General features: G+C 39.0%; 1 protein-coding gene across 1 annotated transcript in view; it reads left to right on the forward strand.

Moving 5' to 3' along the window:
* Positions 1-13,081, forward strand: part of dnah5 (dynein, axonemal, heavy chain 5) — a gene marked incomplete in the record, with an annotated part of 84,165 nt that overhangs the window by 39,304 nt on the left and 31,780 nt on the right. The window contains 9 exon segments of the mRNA XM_035672845.1: positions 590-720; positions 3,101-3,254; positions 6,785-7,052; positions 7,782-7,905; positions 8,275-8,382; positions 8,979-9,093; positions 9,545-9,721; positions 11,625-11,828; positions 12,735-12,914. Coding sequence (XP_035528738.1) covers positions 590-720; positions 3,101-3,254; positions 6,785-7,052; positions 7,782-7,905; positions 8,275-8,382; positions 8,979-9,093; positions 9,545-9,721; positions 11,625-11,828; positions 12,735-12,914 — 1,461 coding nt within the window.

Genomic DNA, 13,081 nt, shown 5'->3' on the forward strand with positions numbered 1-13,081 from the left:
AATGTGCAAAAAAGTGACCCTCAAAAATTCATACCAGTTTTTTAAACATTGTTTGAAGCTAAATGTGACAAAATGTTGCTGTTATTTTCAGCATGAGCCGCTTTACAAACGGCACCCCATAATCAACTACCAAGAATAGATATCATAAGGTTTTTATGTTACAAAATAGAACAATGTGTATGTTGTTGTTTTTTAAATTAGGCAAATAAAGTTCACATGCATTAAAAATGAAATGTCACACACTCACACGCCAAGATTAAAAAAAAAACCCAGACAGAGCTTTAAGATACAGGCATCACATTGGATTCGTGTATCTGGCTACCTGGAAAAGGCATGGCCCTTTTTTATTGAATGGTTAAGCTGTTTGCATTTGAAAGCCCTTAGATGTGCTCAGACAACCTTCAAGCCCAAAATTATTTTGCCAGTTTTATTTTAGCACAACTTAATTTGCTAAGCTTTTAAATGCTTGCTTGCTCACATGTACTTGTACTTACACACAATGTCCCACTCCTTGTTTTCTCCTTGTCACATATAAAAAATCCCTTTATTAATCCTAGTTTTGTGTGTATTTTTGGTTTTGTTTGTTTAGGTGTCGAGGATAATCCGGACACCTGGAGGAAATGCCTTGTTGGTAGGCGTTGGGGGTTCTGGCAAACAGAGCCTGACCAGACTGGCCTCGTTCATAGCTGGATACAAGTTCTTCCAGATTACTCTCACACGGTAATGCTAGCATGCAATACACACACACAGCAGTTATTCCTTAATTCTTCCTCAATCTTAATTATAACCTGATGATAATATCAATTTTGTTTTGCTTATCATGGTCTGGCAAGGTGTACAGGCTGAATTTGCGGAAGAAAGTAGGCTGTATAAAAGATGATTGACAACTGCTCTGACATTAACATGAACCAATCACACATGCATGCTCTACGCTGGGCTGCAATCATTCTTTTGATTTCCACACTCAAATGTTCCAGCTGCTTTGGAAAACTCAAGTTTCTCCTAATTATCCACCATCATCGACGTGGAGTGTCCTGTAAACACTGACCACCTAACTGTAAGGAGCCTGAGACATCTTATCATAAACCCTGCATCACTGAAAAAGGAGGAATAAAACTGGGGTTCACTTGGTCTACCATTAAAATATATAACCGTTTGTCATCTGTGCATCCTGTGTTGTCAAGAAAAACTGCTGAAAAATTGTACTGGAAAAGGATTGTTTAAAAAGAGTGGGGACCCAGATCCTGTATTTGAGGCAAGAAATAAGCATTGCAGAATTATGCAGATACATCTTGATATCTTGTATCCACAACATATTGTTGTTCACAGTCCATGGGATTTAGAAATCTGCCCATACTCTGCTGGTTGGTCTCCCAAGCCCAATCAATTATTTCAATGAAATTAAATTTAATACAATGCAGTTATTTTCCAATAGAATTACCCTGTAATATGCAATATCATCAATTTTCTGATCAAATTGTGCTGTAGAGTAAGAAGCAAGCTATGTTGCAACCACAATATCTTTCCATTTTGAATTTGGTTAAACTTAAATAGTGTCTGTTAATAATGTTTAGCAAAAAGCCTGCCACTCCTGGTCTCTTTGCAAATATTTAATCACCATAGAAAAAACTAAAACAAATCATACCCACCCTTGAAAAAGAGTATAGTGGTTTTGATTTGAGTGTTCTGTCTCAGCTCTGACATTTTAGAAAGATTCATCATTAATCTTTCAGGAGCATTAATCAGAATTAATTAATTGCAGGGACAAGATACATTTTGAAAGAAAGTGAAAGGATATTTATTGTATATTCTCTTTGCAGCTCTGGCCCTTTGTCTTTGTGAAGCAATATCATTGTTTCCTCTGAGACTCTTTAGTGCAATTGTTTCATCAGAATAAGAAAAACTCTCCTTTGCTTCAACCGTGTTATTTGTCTCTGCTTGCTCTGTCCTACACTTTGTCTGCCTCATTGTTCTGTGTCTCACTCTGGCCTTTCTCTCGCTCTCCCAGCGTGTCATCCCCCCCCCCNNTTCCAGTGTGCATTTGTTGCTGTCATATTTCCCATCTGCTCTTTTCCTAACAGATTTTAGTGTTTGGTATTAATATGAATGAGCCTTGTGTTGCTCCTCTAGGCTGAACAGCTCTCTCTAGAGAAAACAGGCACCTTGATTTTTTTCTACAGTACAGACACAGTTGCCTATCTAGTACAGTTATGTCTCTTTTTCATGTGCAGCCTGAATTTGACTGACCTAAAATTTCTCATTGCTTTCATGTAAACTATCCATTTAATGTCATTTTAGCTCTGTTACTCTCTTGCTAGATTTTTACGCATTTAGTTTCCAACCCATGTTTCTAACATGTTTTTATTATTATTTCTTCCACCCATTAATGTCCCATTTTCACACCCTCACGCCCGATTTTTCACTCAAGTTCACAACACAAGTACACAAAAACAGATTGAGGCACATGCTTGCTTCTTTACCACCTTTCAAGCCAGAAATCAATTAGTCTGTTCATACTTGCAACTGCAACTATCCAAATAAATACATTCACACAGAGCTCTGTTCCAAGGCGGCAAGTGATTCTATCACCTATTTTTTCTAAGTGTCTTTAAGTTCCTAGAAAAGCACTATATAAATAAAAATAGATAAATAAAATTGATTATTATGATTATTATAATGGATTATTATTATTATTATTATTATTATTATCATCATCCAGTTTTTCATTGCAACTCACTATAACGTACATCCATATGCAAAGCCAGGTTTGCAGATCACTGTTCAAAATGTAATCATAAAAAATTAAGGGATGACTTGTGTTATGATTATCATATTCGAGTGAAGCACCATGCTGTATATTTTAGCAATGCACTGAACCCTGCCTCTGACATGGATGCCACAACGGTCAGAAAGAAATGATTTATAACTGCCCACTGTGATGGCGCCCTGAGTTCAAACAGTACATCATTCCTAACTCAAACAGCATCATTCACACAGTCAAATATATTCAAATACACATACACACCTCTGCTCTGACAATAGCAGAAACTGTAAAAGACATCTGTGCATATTTATTTTAATGCATTCTTTTCTTTTCCAGCTCATACAACACAGCCAACCTGATGGATGACCTGAAGGGTTTGTACAGAACAGCTGGCCAACATGGCAAAGGCATCAGCTTCATCTTTACTGACAATGAAATCAAAGACGAGTCCTTCCTCGAGTACATGAACAACGTCCTGTCATCTGGAGAGGTCAGGAGCACACATGGAAAAAAGACACAAAAACACACACACATGCATGACTGCATGCTTATATTAATATAAACTTATAGTTAATGTGAACTTGTTAGATGTGTGAAATACATTTAACAAGACATTTAAAAGCAGCTGAGATTCTCTGGGAGTTTAATAACTGAAGGGGCCTCAAAGCAAAATGTCTCTCTTGGTTTGGTGCTGTGAACAAACACATGAATCTTCATTCTGGCTCATAGGGAACATACCGGAGATATTGTGCAGGTCAGCAATAGGCCATCTGTGTTATCTATCTATCTTAAATATTAGCAGTAAAATGCATTTCCAAACAGACAGGCAGGACAAGAACCAAAGGTATCTGCAAAACTAAAAAGACATGCAGATACATTTTGGACCAGCTGAAGGTGAGACAGTCAATTGTACAGCACAGGAAGTTACAAAGTTACAATAGTTTAAATATAAAAAAGTAAAAGCATGAGCAACTTCCTAGATAAAGAGTCTTACTTATCAGTGCAATTTACCAGAGACCTGTAAAGCAAGTAAAAAACCGCTCCTGTCTTTGCCTAAATTGATGAATAAGAGTGATACCCAGAAGAACAAAACCCCAGATCTATCTAGCTCCCTTCACACAAATGTGTTTTTCTGATTAATTACATTTTGCTAAATTCAGTGGCACATCTGTGTTTTTATGGCAGTTTCAATAATCAACACTTTATTATGAGGAAAGCTTACTGTGGATACACAAAGCAGCTGCTGACTCAGATACTTACATTGACATCATCTAGTTTTTCCAGCACAAAAGCTTCAATTATACTTTAGTTGCGCTGCTGAAACTGACAGCTGGCATACGCCCATGTGTGAAAAAAACATTTCATGACTGTGACGCCAAGGCAGCCGCAGCACAGACCTAGACGAGAGAAAACCATGTAGTCTCCATCTGGGTTATGAGCAGTGCAGTTTATTTCAATTCTGTCAAATTAAAAAAGCAAATTGCATTTTCCCTGTCAATACGATAGCATTTCACAGTTATTTTCTCATCGATTTGGATGTTAAAGTGAAGCTGTAACTGACAGAGCAGACAGATACAGCTAGGTCTTCTCTGTACTGCAGTACAGCTGCATAATGCCATTTCTTCTATTAATCTGCAACAACAGCAGTAGCATAGGGTAGCAGCAAGTATCTTCAAGGTCAGGTGCCACTGTGTTCACATTTCTCAGCTGCAGTCCCAGCATCATCCACTGTACTGGATCCAGTAGCTCAGGTGTCATTGGGGTAATTACAGCATGTCCAAAGCACTTTTCTCCGCTCTTTAACTAACTATCCTCTTCACGATCCTCTTCTCCCTCTTCTTGTCTTACTTGTACGTCTTTCCCTGCTCTTTTCCTGCACACCACACCTACTCCTCTTTTTTGTTATTTTCCTCATCCTTTTCTTCTCATTATCCAACTTTCCTCCTGTTCTGTCTCCATTTTCCCTTGTTGCCCTTTCTTTCCCTTCCTCGCCTGTCATTCGCACTTCTTAGTCCTACTCTTCATTGATGTCCTCTTCGTCTCCTCCGCCCTCCTTGTTCTCCTGGTTATTCATGTGCCTCTCTTCCATTTCATTCTCCTCCTCTTTGCTTTCTTCATCTTCTTTACCTCCTTTTTCTCCTCCTTCTTCCTAACTGTTGTGATTAGTATTTGAGGACAGTGCTATAAAAACAGTACAGCAATGACTTCAGCACCAAAGATGCCATCACAATAAAATAAAAATGTACCTATGAATGGCTACTCTTAAAGATGAAAGAGTGGAAAGAGTACTGCACAGTGCAAGACCATTCAGGAAACTTTGGTATAAGACAACCAAGTGAACAAATTATGTATTATTTATTTTACACATGCCTGATTTCAAGCTATTTAATATTTTGTATACAGTATCTCTCCCCAGTTACTTATCTATCGGGCATCTACTCCCACTGCTGTGCTGATATATGAGTCTTGCTGCTTTGTACCTGCATCTTCCCAGCCCCCACTGCTTTGATGTGTATGTTCTGTGAGAGCAACAAGCTGTGAAAACAGGGGCATTTCATAACAGCATCTTAATGCTAGACTTGTTAAATCTTGTGAATTAAAAACTGATCACATTTGTACTGCGTACATTACATATTTTGTTCTTTTAGTCTAAGATCAAAAGAGGGAATATTGCAGGGGATAAAAAGGTAATCTATCCAAAAAACAGCCCTATGTTGTGCACTCATTGATTGATTTACACATGCTTCCCCCCTTCTGCTTTTGCACAGGTCCCATCACTTCAATTTCAATGATGCAGCCACAGCCATCACAATGATGACTGGCCAGCACTTAAATGGAGAGACATGTAAACACTGGACTTTAGTGAGAATACATACACCTTGAATCTAAATAAGCAAGATGGCTTTTTGCCTCTGCTTCCTCTAATATTACATAAATCTAATCCAGCTAAATTTCCTTTTTTGAACTTACCATTACTTGTATCTCTAGTAGTCTGTGTATGTTCTCCTTTGACCTTCTAGTTGCCAAAGTTGAGACTTGAGACTAGTTCTTAATTTATCCTTTGAACAACAGTCAAATTAATAATAGCTCAAATTTGCTACTATTTTATTATTTACTCAGCATGACGATTCCAAATCTATTTGAAACACACATACATTTCACTTGTGCTTAATATTTTTTTTATACACACTGACCATCACCTGAACATCTTACTTTTCCTTCACCTCTGAATTTTTTAATCCAATTTGTCCTCCTTTTGCCTTTTTTTGTTTACTTCCTCTTATATACATCTTTCCTAATTTATTCTCCTTCTATCCTTCTCCATTTCTGCTCTCTCTCTTTCCTAATCTTTGTTTTCTGTTGCTCTCTCTACCTCATCATAACATCCACATCCACCCTCTCCTCCACCTCCTCCACCTGCTCCTCTCTCGCCTTTCCTAAATAACAACTTATGCAGCATTTGCTTTTCCAGGGGAGGTAAATAGAAGTGGGGAGCAGGGAAGAGGTTTGTGTGTTGTTTGTGTATGTTGGCGAGAGAGAGAAGTTTGTGTTGCAGAAGAGTTAGGATGACTATGTGTGAGAGACAGTGACAGAGATGAGAAAGGAAGAGTGAGCTAGTGTGATCAGTGTGAAGTTGTTGTTTATGTGAAAGTAACCCAGCAGATGTTAGAGACATGGTGCTTCTCATTACAACACCTCATGCCCCACCTCAAGATTCTCTTCTGCACTATCCCCTCTCTGTTACTTGCTCTCTCTCTCTGGTAACTAGGGATTTAGCAAAAAGGCGCAAAAAGCATTCTGAAAAGATGCATTTACCACTATCCCCTTAGGTAAAAGCTGAAAAGGTGGGTGTTAGACCAGACCTGATACTAAACAAACACTTTTCAAAATGTGGAGCAGTTCTGTGTTATATTACCAGTATTGTTAGTACAAACAAATTGAGCAGATGACAGAAAGGAGGTGATAAAGATTTATTAATGATATAACTTGACATTAATGGCTGTGTGTTTCTAACCTTAGGTGTCCAGCTTATTTGCTCGTGATGAGATCGACGAGATCCTCAGTGATCTCATCCCTGTTATGAAGCGGGAGTTTCCCAGGCGACCTCCAACCAATGAAAACCTGTATGACTACTTCATGTCACGAGTTCGACATAATCTCCATGTTGTTCTGTGTTTCTCGCCTGTCGGGGAAAAGTTCCGCAACCGGTCATTAAAATTTCCAGCATTGATATCTGGTTGCACCATGGACTGGTTCAGCCGGTGGCCAAAAGATGCTCTTGTTGCAGGTACATTTCACAGACAATGTAAATTAATATGATCTAATGGTAGCATTTGTTTCCCAATATGTATATATCCATGTACTCTATCGTCCATTTAGTGAGTGTGGTTGTTGTTTGTTAGTGCTGTAAAAACTTTGTGGCCTTGAAGTGCAAATCACAAAAACAAAAATCCCAGCAGCATTACTACAGTTGCTTATCATTTGTCTATTATTAATGTCTGTTATTAATCTTATAGATGTTGCCTCAGAGTATTGTTCATAAATGCCTTCAACTACACTATATAGATCGTAATTAGATTTTCAGTTATATTATATCTGCATAGCTCATTTTGCCCCGAAAAGCAATTTCTTGCACGTCTGGTAGCATGTCAGTTTGAAGATTAACTGTGGAAATGTCAATATTTTCCATTATCCCCTGTTCTTCTCTTTTGTTTCCGAATGTCCATCCCATATTTTGATGAATAAGTTGGAAGAATGACACAGATGCTGTAGTAATATATGTAACCAGTAATCCATAATGTCCCATGCAATTACACAGCCATTTCTGCTTAGAAAATAATCAATTACAATGTCTCTGTCAGAGTATTGAACAGTGAAGAAGCTTAAATGAATTTATGTCTACAATTGCCAGTCTGGTTTCTGTAATCAATTTCCACTCTCCACTATTTTTCTCCACTTAATTCTGCTCTCTTTCATTCTTTCTTCATTCTTTCTCCTCCATCTTTCTGGCCTTCAGTGTCAGAGCATTTCCTGTCAGTCTATGACATCGACTGCTCACCCCAGGTTAAAAGTGAAGTAGTCCAGTGCATGGGGTCCTTTCAGGATGGTGTGGCAGAGAAGTGTGTGGACTACTTCCAGAGGTACAACAATTTATTAAGACTGCCTCTCTGTGTCTACTTAGGCAGCAATACAGCCTTAAACAAAATCTAAATGTTATTCTAGTTATGTTGGACAGTTTAATAAACAAAACTGATGGCATTACTGTTTGTGGTCAGTGGCCTAACCACTGCGCCACCAGGGTGGGCCAGAATGTTTCTTAGCAGTAAATATAGTATGGTATAAATATAGCAGTAATTTTAGGCCCTCATGTAAATCAGAGTTGGAAAGTATTTCAGCACAAAAGTAATATTAAGAATGAGTAAGGTTAAAACATTGTGCAAAGGATTCTCCTACTTTTCTTTTTCTAATTTGACATGAACGTAACCTAATGTAATCTAATTTGAATCTAGATACCGACGGTCCACCCACGTCACACCAAAGTCCTACCTGTCCTTCATTCAGGGTTACAAGACCATCTATAAGGAGAAGAGGTCTGAAGTCCATACCCTGGCTAAGAGGTAAACAGAAGTTCAATATTTGCTATACTTGTTAACATATACTTTAACTCCTTATAGCCTCTGTAGAATTTAAGTTGATTCCACTTTAGAGTCAGTACTTCAACTGCATAACTGCATATTTTCTGCATCTCTTACAATTAGTTAGGCTTGTGTGGCCAGTCCAGAACCATCAGTTATGAGTCTTTTGTTTTTTAGAATACAGTATAAACCACAGCAATAAATCACACATCTCAGAACACCAACATTTCCGTGCTCCTTTTTTCGAGAGTTTGAGCTTATGTCTGCTTATCAGCTGTCCCCATGCCTCCAAAGATTTATTGGCACCTGGGATATCATGTCATTTAGAATTTTGATCAGGCGCATACTACAAGCCCACTGTGGAAAATATGTTAGATAATATGCAAGTGTTTTCACCACCTGGTGCCCAGTGGACCAAAGATTGTGTCATGTCATGTTGTTCATCTTGAAAGTTTGTAGATATTGAGAACAAACAGGACCCCAGCTGTAGATGTTCAGATATTTTAGCCCACATTAGCAAGGTGCAAGATACTTGTTGGAATTGCATGTGACTTATGTTTAATATTTCTCCTGTTTAGGATGAACACTGGTCTCCAAAAGTTGAAGGAGGCATCAGAATCTGTAGCAGCACTCAGCAAGGAGCTGGAAGTGAAAGAGAAGGAGCTACAGGTTGCCAATGACAAGGCTGATATGGTAGGTTTCAGGCAGGAGAGTGTGTTTCTGTGTGTGTGTGTGTTGTGGTGTGTTGTGTTGTGGTGTGGTGGTGGGTTGGTGTGTGTGTGTGTGTGTGTGTGTCATTAGGTTCAGGGAGTGTCTCTGAAGATACATACTTTTTACTACAGTTGGCTTTTTTAGTTTGCTTAAAATTTCACAGACCTTTTTCTTTTTTACACAATATTTTTAATTAAATTTTAGGAATTTTAAACACCTTGAATACAGACTTTTACATTAATACATTTATTACAACATCAGATTGCTGCATTTACTACTTTATTATACAATTATACAGTACATTCAGTATACTACAGTTAACAAAATGAACATGTGGTTACCAGTTGTTTTTGTTTTGTTGATGTTAAAGAAGGGATAAAAGCTGAGTTTGCATTGATTCATGGCCATGTTTATTTTTTGTCTATACACCCAGGTATTGAAAGAGGTGACCGTAAAAGCCCAGGCTGCAGAGCGAGTGAAGGTTGAGGTGCAGAAAGTGAAGGACAAGGCCCAGGCCATTGTAGACAGCATCTCAGCTGACAAGGCCATCGCTGAAGAGAAACTTGAAGCTGCTCGGCCAGCTCTTCAGGAAGCAGAGGCTGCACTGCAGGTGAGTCCAAGCTTGTGTTTCCGGTCTGCAGTGGTCAGTACCTTTCAAAAGTGGTCCAAAGAAGGAGAAGGAGAAGGGGTAAACTGGCAACAGGGTCATGGGCACCCAAGGCTAACTGAAGATCATGGGGAGTGAAGGCTGGCCCTTGTGGTGCGATCCAACAGACGAGCTACTGTATCCGAAATTGCTGAAAAGTTAATGCTGGTTCTGATAGAAAGGTGTCAACAACACAAACAGTGCATCACAGATTGTTGGTATGGGGCTGCGTAGCCACAGACCAGTCCAGGTGGTTATAATGTTATGGCATAAATATATATATGAACACAATCGTGTGTGTGTGTGTGTGTGTGTGTGTGTGTGAGAATAGTGTACAATATCTTCTACTGAGAGTTCCATTCAAGTCTACTGTATAATGCAGTGCTGCTCTAAAAGATAGCCTGAGGGTTAAAAATTGGCGGTAAACTGTGTGTTGGAGCAGTTTATTGCCCTCCTCTCTCCTCTGTGTTGCTTAATGTCTCCCCTACCAATATTTTTCTTGCTCCCTCACTTTGTGTTGCTTCAGGGTGCCACTTAGAGCACTCTGACTTGCTGTGTGCAGCTCCATGCCAGTTTTGCCTACAGCCATCCCACCGCGGTATGTCTAAACTTAGCATGATGCTCTGGGGCCTGGAGCTGCATTGTAATTAAAGCTGTCCTCCTGGGTAGTTGGTTGCATACAGATCTCCTATGGCAGGTTCCTGATTAGAAATGTCATCTTGCTGCTGTGGATCGAAACCATATATATCCAAACAGAAAAACCCTTGGGAAATCCATTTGGATTGATGATCATGCATTTTGATAAAGTATTTTTCGAGTGCTGTTGTTTCATTATAAGTTCATAAACAGTAGGAAATATATTTCATTCATTGACTTTATGAAAACATTATCTGGTTTACATACTGTAGGCCGAGTATTGACTATACCAGGTAAAATATTGCTAGAATAGCTATGCCATGGCATAGTTAACTGAAAGGTTTAAAATGAAAAGATTAATGCTGTTGCATGACATACAGTAGTGCAACATGTAAAAGTCAAAGGTAGGAATCTAGAAATTAGCAATTTGATGAGCAATTTACTTAAAGCATTCTAGTTTCACCAGTGACCTTCATACAAAACAACATGCACAAAACTGATTTACTGCAAGAAGACCCACAATCATGCAAATATATATATTTTTTTAGTTTTAAAGTACCTCTGATCTTGTTAAGCTAAATTGAAATTGTGAGGCTTATTGAGACATTTTCATGAAAAGCAGTGGAGAGGAGAGGAGTTTGTGAAAGTGGAAGTAGAAGATAAACCGGACTGTCTGCTGGCAAGTCTCTGGTGGGAGATTCACACTACACTTGGGGTGATAAAAGAGAGTGGAAATAGAGCAGGGAAGGAAAGAGCAGAAATGAGGAAATGGAGCAGGGAGGGAGGAGCAGAAACGAGAAAAGTGCAAAAAGGAGAGGAGATGAGACGAGCAGGCAGGGGGCCTGATGAAGCACCAGACAACTCTTACTGGTACATTTTCTTTACTCTCCTGTTGTCTCTCATTTTAATCAGCCCCATGAAGTAATTCTCCATCCCTCTTTGCAGAATTCCTCTCATTCTGTTGGAGTTTATACTTAAAGTCTTAATGCTTCTTTTATTCCCCTCTATCTCTCCTTTTCAGTGCTTCTGGTTGGATTTTCTTTATACTCTTCCTCTGCTTTAAATTGTCAATTATCATTATATGTCAAGTCATAAAAAGATAGAGGCACTAGACTAATATTAACCCATGTTGTCCTTATGCTCAATTCACAAAAGCTATTTAATATCATTAAACATTCAGACACAGTCCAAATTATTGTATCTTACATTTCTTTTCTCTGTACCCACTCAGACAATCAAGCCATCGGACATTGCCACTGTACGCACACTTGGTCGCCCCCCCCACCTCATCATGCGGATCATGGACTGCGTACTGCTGCTCTTCCAGAGGCGTGTCAACACAGTGAAGATTGACCCAGAGAAGAACTGCAATACGCCGTCCTGGCAGGAGTCCCTAAAACTCATGACAGCTGGAAACTTCCTGGGCAGCCTGCAGGTACATTCCCTAATAATAAATGTATACACCTGAGATTGAAGTAAGGCATAGATGCTACATAAGGCTTGCTCACATATGCCTTGGGGGATATCCTTGGTAGCCTTCAGAATTATTTACCATATGAAACATGAAAAAAAGGTAATATCATTGTACATGCATTACGGAAGGACCACCATCAGCTCCACATCACATATGAAGGCTTATTCCCCGCAATTTCATAGGAATTATAAATTATAGTCTCATTATAGTCTCTTCTGTTGTAAAATCAAATCAGAAAACATAAGATTATACCATTATGTTGGTGGGTATTCCACAAAATAGCATTCCTGCAGGAAAAAGGTAATTATAGACTCTTCAATAATATCTTAGTGTCTGTGTGTATGCAGCAGAATCACTGCCCTTTTTAACCTACCTTGTTGTTATTTGTTATATTCATCTTTTTGCTTCCTTGATTCTTTCTGTCCATCTTTCTTTTTCTCTTGAACAATATTTTCTTTCTTTGTTGTTGTTTTCTTCTTAGATTTATCTGTCCCTCATTTCTGCATCTGAGCTGCTCTGCCTTGTCTCTTTCCTCTCTTTCTCTTCACACTCTTCCACCGTCTCCCATCCCACCTGTATTTCCTTTTCTCCTATTTCCTCTGCTCTGCTCTTTGTCTTTGTTTTTTTTTCAATCACCACAGCTCCACATCATTTTTCTTCTTCTTTTTCTCTAATTTCATATAGTTGTACATTCTTTGTTTTTAAGTAACATATGCAGAATCCTGTTTTATGAGTAACATCTGTGCTAAACATTTATATTCTTTGCATAATGACTGAAATAAGCTTTCAAATGATCCCTTCTCACTCCCCCCTCCCTTCCACTTTTTAATTCCCCCCCCCCTCTCTCTCTCTCTGCCTCCCCTGCAGCAATTCCCCAAAGACACCATTAATGAGGAAATGGTGGAGCTGCTGCAGCCTTATTTTGACATGCCCGACTACAACATTGAAACAGCCAAGAGGGTGTGTGGCAATGTGGCCGGCCTTGCATCATGGACAAAAGCTATGGCCTCCTTCTTCTCCATCAACAAGGAGGTCTTACCCTTGAAGGTAACATAGAGTGTAGTTGATCTGTAGTTGAGTAGACTCATTGACAATTTCAGTTGTCACATCTCAACTTAAATTACCCCTTATAAACACACACACACACTGTGATTCACCTGTCATCATCAGCCCAACAAACATATGTACAGCAGCCCTCACACACACACACACAC

The sequence above is a fragment of the Morone saxatilis genome, unplaced genomic scaffold (genome assembly GCF_004916995.1).
Source record: "Morone saxatilis isolate NCDOM2014 unplaced genomic scaffold, NCSU_SB_2.0 Contig24, whole genome shotgun sequence".
NCBI lineage: Eukaryota > Metazoa > Chordata > Actinopteri > Moronidae > Morone > Morone saxatilis.